This window comes from Athene cunicularia (genome assembly GCF_003259725.1).
Source record: "Athene cunicularia isolate RWA chromosome 7 unlocalized genomic scaffold, athCun1 chr7_part1, whole genome shotgun sequence".
NCBI classification, from domain to species: Eukaryota; Metazoa; Chordata; class Aves; order Strigiformes; family Strigidae; genus Athene; species Athene cunicularia.
The window spans coordinates 1222267-1237884 of NW_020799107.1; the positions used below are offsets into that span (position 1 = coordinate 1222267).

Here is a 15618-nt window from a genome sequence, read left to right on the forward strand (position 1 = left end):
ATTAGTCCTTACCCTCTGAAGGCTGTGAGCTTATTTTTGCAGTTAGTTATTTAAACTGATACAGAAATTGTAGTAATTTTAGGAACCCTGTGGTTGGATAAAACCAGCTATCATCTGTGTATTTAAGCTGCACTGCTGTGAGGTTTTCATTTCCTTCTCTGCTCGCAGCCCTGTAGATGTCTTGAAAATGCAAAAATACATTACAATGGATTATAAATTGTGGCAGGACTCTTTAAGAAAAGGGACAATAAGTAAGCTTTTATGCTCAGGGACTGCAGCAATTGTTCATTTGCAAATGATATTCTCATTGTACATAGCAGGTGACAAGCTTTCAGCTTTGTCAGGCAGAGGGGATGCTCGTTGCTGTTGCTTCTGTATGTGCTGCTGGAGGAAGGAAAGCCGAGGAAGGCATTATAGCACCACTCAGCAAAGGGGGAAAAAAAGGCACGTTGGCAGAAACCAGTTTTCCAGATGTGTTTATATTGGGTAAACTGTGCAGGTCTTGGAGAAGGAACTCAGTCTCACAACTGTCTCTGAGCACAGAAGAGCTAGGCTGTGTCTCTGAAGAGAAATGTTTTTCTGGGAAACAAGGTGAAAATGCTGACACAAGTCCATAACCCTTTCAGGACCAACAAGCATTCCTTTTTCTATGGAGCAGCCTCCTATACTGTGTTTGATGAATATTAATGTGTTCTTTAGGAAGACTGGAAAATTAAGTGGGCTTTGGAAAATGTTCTCACAAATCGTAATCAAACCAAACAAGCAGTAAAGCAGAACAGAGCAAGGCCAGCATTAGCACTGCTCTGGGGTGCTTGATTGTGGGAAAAGACTGTAGATGTGTGGCAGTCTTGAAATCTTAAAAAAATCAGAGTTCTAATCTCTAAACTGATTCTTCATCTTTCTGTCCATCCATCCATCCATCCATCCATCCATCCATCCATCCATCCATCCATCTATCAAGCAGATAGAAAGAAGATCAACTCTTCTTTTCCCCCTTTTTTCTCCTCCAATTCTCCTTGGTTTTGAAGCTTATTAGAAAAGTGGTGATGTTCGCTGGTGCACGCATTGTATCAGCTTGCTTTAGCTGCTTTATCTTCCCTTGTAGCAATGCTCTGACAACAGCAGCTTATGATACCACTACATATGCTGTCCTAGTGGTGCAGAATTGATCCTGGTTTACATCTACACTTTTGAATCTTTTGGCCATCTTCAGGCAGACTTGACAGAGCAGCACAGACCTCAGAGATAATGTATTCACAAACTGCATGAAAATTGATGCTAGGCTGAAGAGAATAATTGTGATAGTGTTCCCTCGTAGGGAAGGGTGGAAGAATGATCTTACCAGACATCAAGAAATCTTTTCTAAATTAGCACCATTGTTGTTTAAAGGCCCCAAGTACAGAAGAAGGTTCTGTTGGGACTTGCTGAGAAGATTTTGGAACTTCGGGGCAAAAATCTATAGAAAATTCTCTTCCTTTAGTTACACTGCTCCTGAAAATACTCTATACACATTGCCCTTTTGAATTTCTATCATACATACAAAAAATTAATGCAAAGCATGGTGCTGGAAGGGAAGTTCACTAAGCACAGCTGTCCCGATCCAGTATTGGGGAGGGTTCTTAAACGATCCCAAGAGTGAGATTAAGACACAAAATCGAGGTCAGATGCCGTACAACCTTGTGAATTTTGTTTTCTATAACAACTGATAATAGCGATAGGACAGAGAGGAAATGAAAGGAAAAGTCAGAATCCCGAAGCAAGAAAATGGTAGAGATGCAGCAAGATTAATTACCACCTCCAAGATTCCAGAGATGTACCGTTGGCTTGGTCTCGGTGCAGGTGATGGTGCTCCAAGAGTGATGACAAGAGTCAGAGAGAGAGCCCGAGAGAGGAGTATGCAGTCTTTTTATTGTCCCAGTCTCCATGATTTCTCTGAAGAGCCCACCCATTTCCATGGAGCTCATTGTCATATGTGCCGCTCCGTCGTCCTCCATGTGCACATGCCCAGGCATTCACGGTGGTCGTGCTGGCCTGCACGTTTTCTCACCCCAATTTAACTTTGGGCGGATGTCATGGTTTCGTCGGGGACAATTCCTCTCCTGAACCCTCCACGGTGACAGGATGCTGAGGCCAGGATGTGGTGGTGATGCAGCAGCAATGTTTGAGACAGATACAGTCCAACACAGTCCCTTACAACAGCCTAGAGTGAGGCATTTTCCTCCTTCCTCCTGCACTGTCCTGGCTACTCTTCTATAATCTGATAGAGTACAGCAAGGATTCCTCTCTTTTTGCTTTCTTCTATCTGTATTAAAGCAAGCACCTAGGATACATTGCTTTCTCTTTTCTGACATAGATCATAAAAGTGGTTTTATCCAGTGCAGGTTCCTACTGAGCAATTATTTTCAAGGAACAGTAAAAGGGTATGGATGTCCTGAGAGGCTAGTTACATGTGCAAAAATACAGTGCTTCATAAATGATGTTGACGTTATTTGCAGTATGGAATCAGCTGTCTTCAGTCGTTGCTGTCAGAGTTCACTGCGTGCTAGTAGTAATTATGTCTGTACTTTCTGAATAAAGGTGTATTGATATGGTGTCAAATATCTTCTTTCCTTCCAGAAACATTCTTTTGTTGCACTTCTAACAGATGTCCTGGAAATTGAGGTTAAAGACAAATTTGCTAAGAGTCGTCCGATCATCAAGCGCTTTCTTGGGAAGTTAACCATACCAGTTCAGAGACTATTGGAGAGACATGCAATTGGGTAAATTAATACATTCTTAATGCTAACTTCCATTGATCAGGGAGACTCAGCATCTAGGATAATGGTGCAGAGCAACCTTTCTGGCTTACTGGTACAGTCCAGCAAATTTCTACTGGGTCTGTAGTAAGAAATGTACTAGGAATTTTAATAGTCTTATTGCCTGACTGGAAGATGTCAGTGTTTCTAGCCCTGTTCTGAATGTATGTACCCATATTTGTGTACATGTGTGTCTATAATTTGTTTTCAGCTTAATTTCTTTACACAAAAAATGTTACACTCTGACTTAGCTAGTCAAGAAACAAGTCATTATCACAATACTACATGATTGTGTGCAAATGTTTTAGAGGAAGCAGATTTTATTGTCTCACTTCTTTTACAGTTCAAGTATTTTTAACTGTCATCTTAATAATCAGGGATTTGATATCTGTTCAGCTAATTGGCCAGAACTGCAAGGCTGTGACTCCTTATTTTTCAGAGTGCTGGTGGTACTATGCAATTAAAATTGCCTTTTGCTATGAATAGTGCACTGGTTGGACTCAAAATTTACCTGTTGTTCTATTTAAAAAAAAAAAATCTGTTCATTTTTTGATAGCTAGCTGTTCTGGTATAAAGATGCGAGTCACTTAGAAACTTTCAAGATGTCTTATGCTTCATGATGGTTACTGGGGGTAACCACAGCATGGTCAAGTGAATGATCCAACAAGGCCTTCATACAGCCACATGCACTGAAAAAAACTGAGACCTGGTAATTAGGCACTGTGATACATTGCAGGTGTGAAGCAAACGGCTGTCAGTCTGCAAGACATGCAGCAGCATGTGTGAAAATATTTTGCCTTTAAGACAGAGAAGTAATTATATTGTTTTGTTAACATTCTTTTACATATATGTGCTATAGTTGAGAAATTAGAAAAAATAATTCCTTGAAAGACAGTGGGAGGAACTGAATTATTCAAGTGTGCTTTATATAGGACCTAACTTGGAAGTTCGCTGAAGTTAATGTGTCCCCATTAACTGTAAGAGGCCTGGATGAGGCCCATGAGGAATGATGGTGAAGTAAAATGTGTTTATTCTTCTCTGAAAGTTTAAGGGCAAGGAAGTATCATCGTGCTTTTGCACAAAAAGCACGATATAAAGGACTGTCCCCCTTTTCACAGATATTCCCTTCAAAGTAACGAATTGTATAAATGGAGAGAATAAAATTCAATTTGAAAACAGCTTTCAACTTTTAAGTTTCCAATGTGGTCGTTACACTGGTGTAAAGTAAGAATAAAATTGTAAGAGTTGTAGGAATTTTAATTTTTACAACAAAAGTTGTAAGAATTGTAAAATTCTTCTGACACAGAATTTAAAAAAAAAAAGCATGCCCATTTGTGTTCCCTGTATTGATGATCAGTATTAATGAACAAAAAGGTGAAGTCCAGAACCAGACACTTTTAGACACACTGAATTAAAATTCTTCCCCACTTTTAGCTGTCATCATAGCTCACAAGTTTACGTAACGAAATGGCAAGTTGCTTTAAATTTCATAAAAAATATGATAAATGAGCATGAGAATCATCTAGTTGATTCTAGATATACAGACAGTGGTCATGCCATGGCTTTTCTCTAATCTCAAATGGCGTAGAGTAATATAAACCTTATGTAAAAACTGTGGAAACTTCAAATGGCAGTCTTCTGAGGATACCCCTAAGTCTAGCTGTAGAGTTGTAGTTGGAGTACAGAGTGATGAATCTGTGACAGATCCTGCTATAATAATTTGTTGTACTGCAGCCTACAGAGCAATGTGAGGAGGCTGCTTTGCCTTACTGTCTGCTCAGGACTTTTTTTGCTCAAAGTTAAATGTTTGGATGAAAACTGCCGCATCTTCTTTCAGTGATGACCTTGCCTTAGTTTTAATCTGTCACTCATATTGCCGTAGGAGTATTCCCAGTAAAGGAGAGGTGTTTATACCAATATAAATTTATTTGCATAAATAACAATAATTTCCTGTGGTAGCCCCCTCCTCCCCCTTCAGCTGTGCTGAGGTGGGGCTGTGAATTCTGGCTGTGCCTAATAAGAAGGTATAGCCTAGGATCTGGTCCTAAGTCTCAAGCTGGTACAAGTACTTAATCAAGTCTGAGTCTCACTGAATTCAATAACTTAAGAATGTGTTTGAAGTTAAATCCAAGCCTTAATAGCTTTTCTAAATAGGAATGAAGAAGTGCTTTACTGAATGAGAACTAAAATGTGAAGAAACTGGGAATTTTGTATATAGTAAAAACCACAAGGGGGCAGAAGGTTTTAAAAAACGAAAGGTTTTGTTAGTCATAATACATTTTCGGTTGGGGGAAGGAGGAAGTTAAGGGAAAGGGATCCTTTGTAGTTTCATTTCTTTAGGACTTAAGAAGAGATTTAGGGATGTATAAGAATTGCTGGGGCACAGTCTGTATTTGGAAATGGTTAAAAGTTGTTAGGCTGTTTTATCTGCTAACTAAAGGCATTTTACACCATTGTTGGTTTTGTGCTTTTCCATACAAGCTAGAGTATGTGGCTGATTTTAAGATTGTAATAGAAATTACATTCTGTCATTCTGACTCTTCTCTGATAAGAGCCTCTGGTACAAAACACTGGAAATAAAAAAACAGTTAAAATTTAAAAATAAGCCAATATCTTTGTTTTTACAGAGACCAGGTCCTCAGCTACAATCTTGGCAGAAGGCTGCCAGCTGATCATGTAAGTGGCTATCTCCAATTCAAAGTGGAAATCACATCTTCTGTTCATGAAGGTGAGAATTTGTCAATGATGTGAATTGAATGATAGTTGTATGGAGAGATCCTAGGATCTGTATTTCTAGGTTTTTCTCATTTGCCATAGTGCCTCTATTATAGATTTTTCTATTGGGATTCAAAATTTAGATATGTCAAGTGCTGCTTCAGAGATGGTAATTCCAAACCAGCACACAATCACATTGTTTTCCCGTTTTTTTAGATAGGTTTTAAATGAATCTGCTTATGATTCTCATTTTATGGGATAGATTGGGAAATCAAATTAATTGTTTCTCTTCACTCTGTAACACCTTTGGCAGAGATAAGCAGTGGTAAGTAAGATTCCACCTATGCTCTCCTCCCCTGCTAGTGTAAATGCAGATCATTATGTCCTGTCCCCCTTTCACGGGACTCTGTCCTGCTTAGAACCAAGAATATATGTTATGGTTATGAGAATACATGCTTCCATCAGGCAATTCTTTTATTTCCCTTTTCCCGTTCTGAAGACAATTAGCAGAACATGGCTGGTACAGTTACATGTTTATCACATAGTTGTGTCTACTTAGACGTTTATGATCTTATATTCTCCTTCATTAGACTTGGTATAATCTCTTTGGTAGTGAGATACTTCTCTATCTTTTAACTTGATACAGCCTTCTTGCCTTTTTTGTAGCCATGTATTCCTCATTAATGTTTTTATCTGTCACCATTTAAAAAAAATTGCTTCTGTCTTCAGTCCTGTTTGTTGCCAGGCTCTCTAGTTCACTGACTTCATGGTTAGGTTTCTTGCAGTTTTACAGACACTTACAGATGGATTATTCAACTCTATATCTATTTGATTTCCATGTGGGAAGTTACCACCTCATCTCTAAAATGTGATGGTTTATTTTCATTTCCCTTATATATCTATTACCATAGTATGCCTAGTATCTCATTAACTTTACTTAAATAGATTCTCCTTCTTTACTGTGGTAAGTCCTATAAATTAACTCGAAATAAATGTTGTGTATAGAATTTGACATCTGTACACAGTTTGTCATTCCTCATGTGATCTAAGATGCTGGTTTGCATGCTGCTAAGGGTGTAATGGCAAGTGGTATCAGTAAATCCTGCTTTTGGATATGAGAGATATGCTGAAGAAAACCAGTTCCTTGATAGTAAGGCTGGTTTTACTGACAGTTTGGTAAGATGCTTGACAAGTGCTCTGTCTTCGGAAATCAAAATGGGAGTCTTCTAAGGTCATACTTCACCCCTTAAATTTTCTATATCCTACAAAATAGTATAGACTTACACAGAGAAAATTCTGTAATTGCTGTTATAATGCTGTAGATGACGCTGTTTTTTTAATTGTATTTTTTTCCCTTAGTTGTCTGATTGAAATAAGCAAATATCTTGAAAGATGTGTATTTTTATATCACTTCTGTGATGCAAAGTAGAATGCACTGTCTGTTGCTGCATTGTGTTTCACATTCAAGTCTTTGTGTCTCTGCAGATGCTTCACCAGAAACAGTTGGCACTTTGTTAGGAGCGAACTCTGTAAATGGAGACTTGGGGAGCCCCTCAGATGATGAGGACATGCCAGCAGGACATCATGATACATCCACAGTATGTTCCAATGGTCCTGTCCTCGATGAATCTTCTGGAGAAGCAATCCTGAGACATTCTTTAAGGACTAGTAGAACTCTGGAAACGGACCAGGATGAGTTGACCTCCGGTGCTTCAAGATCATCACCTACTAGAGGTCGCCAGGACTCACTAAATGACTATCTGGATGCAATAGAACACACTACTCATCCCAGACCTGGGACATCTGCCTGTGGTGAGCGTCCACGGGGAGCCTCCCCAAAACTGAGGAGCAGCTTTCCTACTGACACGAGACTTAATGCTATGCTTCACATTGACTCAGATGAAGAGGAGCATGAACTACATCAAGACCTGGGTTTTCCATCTTCCTTGGAAGACGATGGTGGTTTAGTAATGCTTAATGGTGCTACAAGAAACGTTGAAAGAAATGGTTTAAGTTACTCATCAGATCAGGTAATGCAAGGGCCTGCAGGGAATGAAAATGTTTCAGCCTCTGAAGCTCCTTTGCCATCAACTGATGACCAGCAAGAGACTCTTCCAGAGCTCCCACCATCACAGTTAGCAGGAGGTGAAAGCCTGCAAGGTTCTCAAAGCGAAGCACCAGCAGACCAGGCTGGCAGTGAGTCGTGTGCCACTCAGGAGGCAGAGCAGCCTCCAGGCAGTGCGGACACAGGAGCTGCTGATGCCGCTGCTGGGAGCAGAAGGGGAGTTAATGAAATGGAATCCATTGATCAAGGGTCTGAGCCTTCCCAGATGTCATCAGAAACTGAGCAGAGTGATCCTGCTCGCACGGAAAGTGTCAGTGAGGCTAGTACCCGGCCAGAAGGGGAGAGTGACGTGGAAGGGGCAGACAGCTCTTGCAATGAAAGCGCGACTGTGCGACGTTCCTCAGTTGAGATGCGGTGTTCTTCTTTTGAAAGTGCCAGGTTTCCTGAGACTCCAGCCTTCTCTTCTCAGGAGGAGGAAGAGGGAGCTTGTGCCACTGATGCAGCTAGAATTGAGCCAGGTGCTGAAACACAGGACTCTGCAAGTAATTCTGGTTTTCTACCTGCGGTACAGTTACCTCAGGAGGAAGTACAGGAGGCTGAGGCAGGTGAATTACAAGGCCAAGACGAAGCAGAAGAAATCTGGCGAAGAAGAAGCCTGCAGGCAGCAGCTGCCAATAGCCAGTCTCAGGATGAAGAAGCTGAAGGAGCCCAAGCAGCTTGTGAGGGTGCCACAGCACAGGTTGAAGGAGCTACTGGAGGTAACAACTGCAGGAGGCACTTTCTGAAGTGACCCTTCTGCAAGGAATAAAAATTATTTAAAAAATCAACATCTGAATATAAAGATCTTCATTTCTCAATTTCATTATCTTTCAAGATTATTTTTTTCCTTTGAGAATTATTCCCTTCTTCAAGAGACTTGGGGTTTTTGATTTAACAAAAAAATCAAACCTGAAATATCCAAGACATGTTTATTTTGAAATTGGATATATTTTAATTCTTGAGAGAGTAGTGAGAAGGAGGATGAAGAGGAGGAAAGAATTCCACAATATTACCTTGCTTGCGAATCAAAATGGTAATGAGGGGGGACAAAAATCCCAAAACTATGAAGTGAAAACGAGAATTTATATTTGGGTCTTTTCTTTCACATGTTTATGTATTAGCATTAAAACATAAGGGTAATCAAAAGAGAGTAAGGGTAATCAAAAGGATTTTTAAAAAAAGATTGGGTTTTTGGTCACATTTCAGGCTGTTTATCTTCCCTTTCCCAGTTCCTTATCTATACAGACACATCCTAGCACAGCTGGAACCATGGAAAGGATGAATGTGTTACTCAAACACTGTAAATCTCATACCAATTGTAAAATTTTTTTAACACTTGAGAATTTTTTGTCTCACTAAAATCACTGAAAGTGGAATTTTGTCCCTAATGGATTGTTTCCAAGCACATTTCACTGTGGATTATCCATTCAGTTTCTTCAGGGATTGAAGTAGGTCTAGTCAAGTGGGTTTTTGAATGCATCTCTCTCATAACATTTCAAAAGTTTTGGGATCTATTCGTTCCTTCTCTTCATAAACAGCTCTTTGATTTGGAACAAATAATTTTGGTATTTATTTCAAATACTACCAATACTTTATTTTACAGCATTTTTTTAGATGTTTGGGGCTCTTTTTATTAGGTGTTGGGTTGCACCATGTTTTGCAGATCAGTGTGGCTGCAGCAAGGAAGCTCAGTGGACAGTTTCACCTCTCACTCTTACAGCAAAGTTTCTTCAGGGGCCAGGTAGAACTTTGTCTTGTTCCTTGCTGGGATATGGCTCAGGCACACGTTGTTGTTTCTGTGCCCTGGCTTCTGGCTGCAGGTGGATGCAGCACATCCCAAGAGGTGACATTTTCAGGACCAGAACTTCAGTGCATCCCAGAGAAATCACTTAACCTAGAACTGTAGACATAATTTATTTTGCCCCCCACAATAGATGACTATTAGGTATATCCTAAAATATTGTAGTTCTGCAGAAGCTTTACCCTGTTCACTTTAGAGGCAACTCTAGGGCTTCCCCCTATTGACTGAAAAAATAATTTGTGGGCATTTTGATTCCAGGTTCTCAAGCAAATGGCCATCAGCCCTTGAGGTCGCTGCCTTCGGTACGTCAGGATGTTAGTCGGTACCAGAGAGTGGATGAGGCTCTACCACCAAGTGAGGTTCTTCATACTTTAATTGGGGGATAGATAGGATGCCTGGATCTCATTACTGACATCTCACTACATTTCTTTTTTAAATGTGAGAACTGAGAATGAACAGCTGAGAAGTTCTAAGTGAAGAGTGATGATGATTAAGTCTAGTGCTGTTTTACAAAAGACATTGTGCTCAGTCTGCAAACTACAGGGATCTGTTATGATAATTATACCTGGTGTATACAGACCTGCTAAGCAATATTTGCAAAGAAGTAGGAAGGTACGGTGCTGTCTTTCCACTATTCAGTGCACATGGAGGTGAGGTGATATGCTGTATGAGGTACTTGGAGGGAAAGATGTCAAGCACTCTGAAATCTCTGAATACTTCTTGAATGGTGGTGATTTACAAAGAAATATATAACATCTTTAATTTAAACAGGTGTCTGTGTTGCCCTTGCAATTTTTGAGGCAGTATGGAGAATTAAAACAAATTGAAGAAAAAGAATTAAAACAAACCTGGGTATTAAGCAACAGTTAAATGAGCCTAAATTGACAGATAAATTGTAATTTCTCTAATGCATATGAAAAATATATTGCTCCTAATTGTTGGACTGATTCACTTGCATAAACTTGGGGCAGTGAAAATCTGTTCAGTATTAGATATTTAAAGAAAGGAGAAAGGACCGGGAAGAAAAAAAAAAAAAAAGCTACACAGATAGTGGGCAAACATTACTTTAAAAAAAAAAAGAAAAAAAAAAAGTTACTGAAGTCTGTGGCAAATTGTATTATTTTAAAAGAGTCAGGAGTTCCGATATTTAGTATAAAATGAATAGATACTTATTTCACAGTATGGAATGGGACTGTGTTTGCTCTGTAATTGGAGAGGGTAACTGGAAGGAGCCTGATAGCAAAACACAGATATAACTGTGTATTGGAAAGCCAGGGGGATGAGAAGGTTTTGCTCTCTGCCGCTTCTCTTATAATCAGTCCATATAACAAATCAGTCCTATGGCAGATCCTAAAATGAATTAACTGCCACCTCAATAAACCTGTATTATTTTTTACAAAATTGTTCCTGGGAGATGTATATATTTCATTTGCATTTTTATCACTTTTCATATTGAAAAAGAGAACATTACAGGAAATACTCAGAGATCAGTGTAATAAACAATAAAAGCATAGAGAGCTTTTACAGTACCGTGGTTTATACATAGATTGCTTTCTGTGTTTCAGAGGTAAACTATACATTACAAAAACTACTTGGAAAAACTGTTGGAATGTTAATGGAAAAGGTTTGGCTGTATGGTAATCTAACATTTCTGACATTTGCTGGGATTCTGCACAGTCATGCATGGGCATGCATATTCACAATCACCACTTTACAGTCAAAGCCCAGTGCAATCTTTATGTAGATTGTTCATTTGCTAAGGTGAATAAAATCTTAAATACTAATTGTTGCCTAGATTCAGTTTTTCTCTTCAAAGCTCTGCTTTCAGATATGTAACACTTCTAATATTTTAATGGTGAAAAATTAGAGAAAGCATTTAGAATATGATTTTGAGTTATAAACTATAATTTCTTCATAATTTGGATTGTGTTCTATTCGTTATTTCACCAGAATATGAAACTAATAAAGAAAAATAGGGGTATTTCTTTCTCAAGTGTGTGTTGGTTAAGTTAAAGAACAAGAGAAAGAATTGAAATATTTATCTAGTATTTCTGCCTGTAACATGCAACATTATGCTCCGATTCCTACATTCGTAGGGAAAAATCAACAGATAATCTTGACCACACAACCTTGATGAATTACAGTTTTGCAATTCAGCAAGCTGAATTACCTGTAACACATTTGACTAACAACAATCTAACCGATGGAATATATCCTTGTCCATTACAACACTGATGCACGTGCTTTACTTTAGAAGCCGTTGCCCAAGTGTTTAAACTTGTGTATTTAAACTTGAAGCCAGGCAAAAGTGCTTTTCTTCTGCAATACTGCATTACAGAAATGGTGACTGTATGTCAGAATTGGACATAAAATCACCATAAGGAAAAGCTCAACTATTATACAGTGGTTCAGAGTTTGACGTTTAAGCAGAATAATGAATTCACAAATTTAAACTTCCCCCCCCCAATTCTATCCTTCCTGGAATACCTCTGTGTTTTGTTTTGTTTACAAACTCTGGATAAAAATCCTGAATATTTTTAATCCATCAGAAGTTATTACTTTTTTTTTGAAATGGGACCTTTGCACAGGAACATCTGTTTCAATCTTTTTTTTTCTTTTAAAAATGGAAATGTTTTCCAGAGAATTTCAAAGTGTTTCACTTAGTTTTTTGGAGATATATATGAAATTTAGTGGGAAATGGAAGAGAGAAAGTAATAGAAATTATTAGATATGGCTATCATAGAACACTACCTACAGTGGGGATTTTGATTTATGGGATACAATAGGGAAAAGCTGTATCTCTTAACCCTTTAGTAAGAAAGTTCTACACTGAACTCGTCCTGTAAAAGAGAAATAGAAACTTGAAACAATAGATTCAGTTACCAGAATGACAGAGCTAAAATAAAGAAAGAAATAAACCCTAAGCCCTCCATAGTTCACAGTATTTTATTGCTACTTAGACTGGGAGGCTCGAATTGACAGCCATGGACGGATTTTTTATGTGGACCATGTGAACAGGACAACAACATGGCAGCGACCCACAGCCCCCCCAGCCCCACAGATTCTCCAGAGGTCAAATTCCATACAGCAAATGGAACAGCTGAATCGCCGGTAGGAATTACACTTGTTGCTTGTGAATTGTGTGCTTGCAAAACTGCATTCACCATTGTAAGACAGGGTATGAAGACAGGGGGTTGCAGTTGCTACCACAGCTGGCCATATGTATTTATGTGGCTGTCCCTTTTAATTGGCATGTGGGCTTTTGTACTCCACCTGTGTTCATAAGCTATGTGACTAAAAAAAATCTGATAATGGTTTTCAGAAATTCAGAAGACTATTAATGCAGAAATTAGAGGTCAATGTATATTAACCTACATGGCAGAAAAGGCAGGCAAGCTCACACAGAACCAGAAGTGGATCACAGTTACTGTATCCTATAGATAAAGTCCAGTTTTCTAACCCTAGGTACCAGAGCATCCGAAGAACAATGACCAACGACAGGCCTGAAGAGCATACGAATGCCGTGGATGGAGCTGGAGAGGAAACTGACTTTCACCATTCTAATGCAGGTCAAAAAAAAAAAATAATTTTTTCCCTCTCTAAAGGGAGCACTAATCTCATAGATGATTTAATGAGAGTGACATAAAGCAGGGCCTAACTTCTGCCTCTGAAAGTCTGGGTGAAAAAGAAACTATTAGTTTTCATTGCTGTCTAGTTTTTGAAGACTATGGCTCATCCTGTTCAATACACTGATTGTGTCTCACGATGAATGTGAGATTCAGAGCTGCGAGATTCTTCCGAATGTGAGATTCTTCCGTCAGTACCTGACTAGGTAAAAATATAGGCAGGACGTTTGCAGCAAAAAAGTATAAAATTATGTGGTCTGGGTTACAAATATTTTGAATTTGCTACTGCATTTTGAAATGGTAGAATACAGGACTCGAAAGGTCTTTGGGCAGTCATCAGCTTCATCTCCATGCTGAAGATAGATAGATAGGATGAGCAGTACCTAAACCATACTTTGCAAATGCTATCTCTTGTGGTCTTGTAACACCTTCTCCATAGACAGTCTACTCGTATTGTTTCTCTTCTATTCTTAATTCTGTTGCTTCCTAGTCTTTCCTCATGGCTTGTGTTTTTAGATCTCCAATTATTTTGTTGGCTTATTCAGGATTGTCTTCAGTTGGTCTTCAGCTCCTGAGGAATATTTCAAGAAATTAAGTAAAGCTGTGACTCTGCTGTACTGAGAAGATTGTGGAAAAGTTATGTGCCTTATGTACAACTCCCCTTGTACATTCCTGCATAATTATTACTTTTTTTTTTTTTTTGTGCTAGTTTGACACTACCCACCAGTGTTCAGTCTTTGATCTACTAAAATCAGGTCCAGACTCTTCTGTGCAGATCTTTGGCACAGGTATCTGTTTTTCATCTGGTGTTTGTGCAGTTGATTATCCCTGCCCGCACACAGGTCTTTGTACTTTTCTAATGTGTCACTATGGTTTTGAATCTTGCTCATCCTGCTGTGCAAGTACTGCAGCATCCCCTAGTTTGAGCGAGTTCTGTCTTCCCTATCCAGTCATTAATAGAAATAGTGAATAGGACCAGACCCAGACAGATCTCAGTGAAACATCACTTAGTGCACTCTTTCTGTTTGACATATATCATAACTGCTCTTCAGTATATTTTTGCAAAATGCTGCATACCCGTCTCCAGGTGGTTTCATCTGTTTCAGATAATTTTCTCTCTCAACATGATTTTGAGAGCATTAGAGGCCTTATTGACATCAAAATATGCAGCCTTTCCACCACTCAAGTAGTTTGCTATGATTCATTCTTCAGAAATCCATGTTACTTGTGTTTCTCTACCTTGCTGTCTTCTTGTTGCTTTAAGTAGTTTGACAATTAGTTCATGTGTCTGTCTAAGAATAGAAAATATGTCAACTCATCTATAGATTCCTTCACTCTTTTTTTGACTATTCTTAAAAATGAATATAATATTTATCCCCTTTGTTTTTTTCTGAGAACTCCTTTAGACCTCTGAAATAATCACCAATGTATCAGGGATTGCTTCATCTAGTTTCCCAAGTGTGTTAGAGTACACTTCATCAAGCCCAAACAGTTTGAAAACCTCTGATTTCCATCACAGTCTTTAACCTGATGTTTACCTATTCTGGCCTAAGAATAAAGTTTTCTTTCTTATCCCATATTTTACTTCTTCTGGTTGGTGTTAACTTTTTGAATGAAGACAGAAGATCTTTTTTAATGAGCTCTAAGCGGTTCTCTCCTTGGTCATCTTCCTACTACGAATTTACGAATACATTTATAAAGTTCTGTACTTGTTCCACTTATACTTTTTTTTTCTTTACTTCTGCCATAGACTTTTTCTTTTCTACTTTGTGCACATGCATGTGCAGCTAGATGGTTTGTTGTGCTGCAACAATCATTTTAAGGCAAATTCAGGGTTAAACCCAAATCAGCAAGTTTGGCTGAACAAGCTTTTCGTGAATCAAATTCCTCTAAACTGCAAGAAAAACCCACCTGGTGACCCATTCTGGTTTCCAGATTACCCAGACTATGACAGTGAACCTACCAGCAGCACATCACAGCATCTTCCAGGGTGTGAGAAGTGACTGGTGTACACCCAGGTTTTGTACCAACAGAGTTGACATGCCACCATGGTGTATTCCTGGAAGACGCTCCAAGCCCAAACATTCAGGCATAGCTTCGGGGGTCTTTCTGCTACACTGCTGTTGCTCCATAGGCATGCCTCATGTGGGAGGGCTTGGGGTCTATTGTTGAAGTGTCTCTAAAAATCATCTTGTTCGGTTACTTTTCCTTTACTTACTACCCTTCTGTTTTCAGGTTTCCTTTAATGCTTAGAATGAATGTCTTTTTTTTTCCCATTCCCTTTTTTCCAAAATGTTTACCCATTCATATTCAGAATTTTACCCTGCCTTTGTTTTTCTACTGCTCTTTTTTCATTTCTTCTTATTTTTCCTTTATTTTAGAGTCTCATTCACTGTCTCTCTTCTCCTTTCTCTGCCTTTGGGTTATGATCTTTTATATCCATGGTAGATGTGTTCTATATGAGTCATGTAGGGGATGAATGATTGGGGAAGTGTGCAAATAGTGCAGTATGTAAAAGAAAGTAAAGGTGAAATGTAGACGATGGCATACATCTTAGAGTAAAATCACTGCAGAATC

General features: G+C 38.8%; 1 protein-coding gene across 1 annotated transcript in view; it reads left to right on the plus strand.

Annotated features, from left to right (window-relative positions):
- The window catches only part of HECW2 (HECT, C2 and WW domain containing E3 ubiquitin protein ligase 2), a 113201-nt gene that overhangs the window by 50879 nt on the left and 46704 nt on the right, over nucleotides 1-15618 (plus strand). The window contains exons 6-11 of the mRNA XM_026853072.1: nucleotides 2617-2759; nucleotides 5423-5523; nucleotides 6996-8333; nucleotides 9674-9769; nucleotides 12376-12526; nucleotides 12881-12984. Of these exons, the coding sequence (XP_026708873.1) occupies nucleotides 2617-2759; nucleotides 5423-5523; nucleotides 6996-8333; nucleotides 9674-9769; nucleotides 12376-12526; nucleotides 12881-12984 (1933 nt within the window). The remainder of the gene's footprint in view (nucleotides 1-2616; nucleotides 2760-5422; nucleotides 5524-6995; nucleotides 8334-9673; nucleotides 9770-12375; nucleotides 12527-12880; nucleotides 12985-15618) is intronic.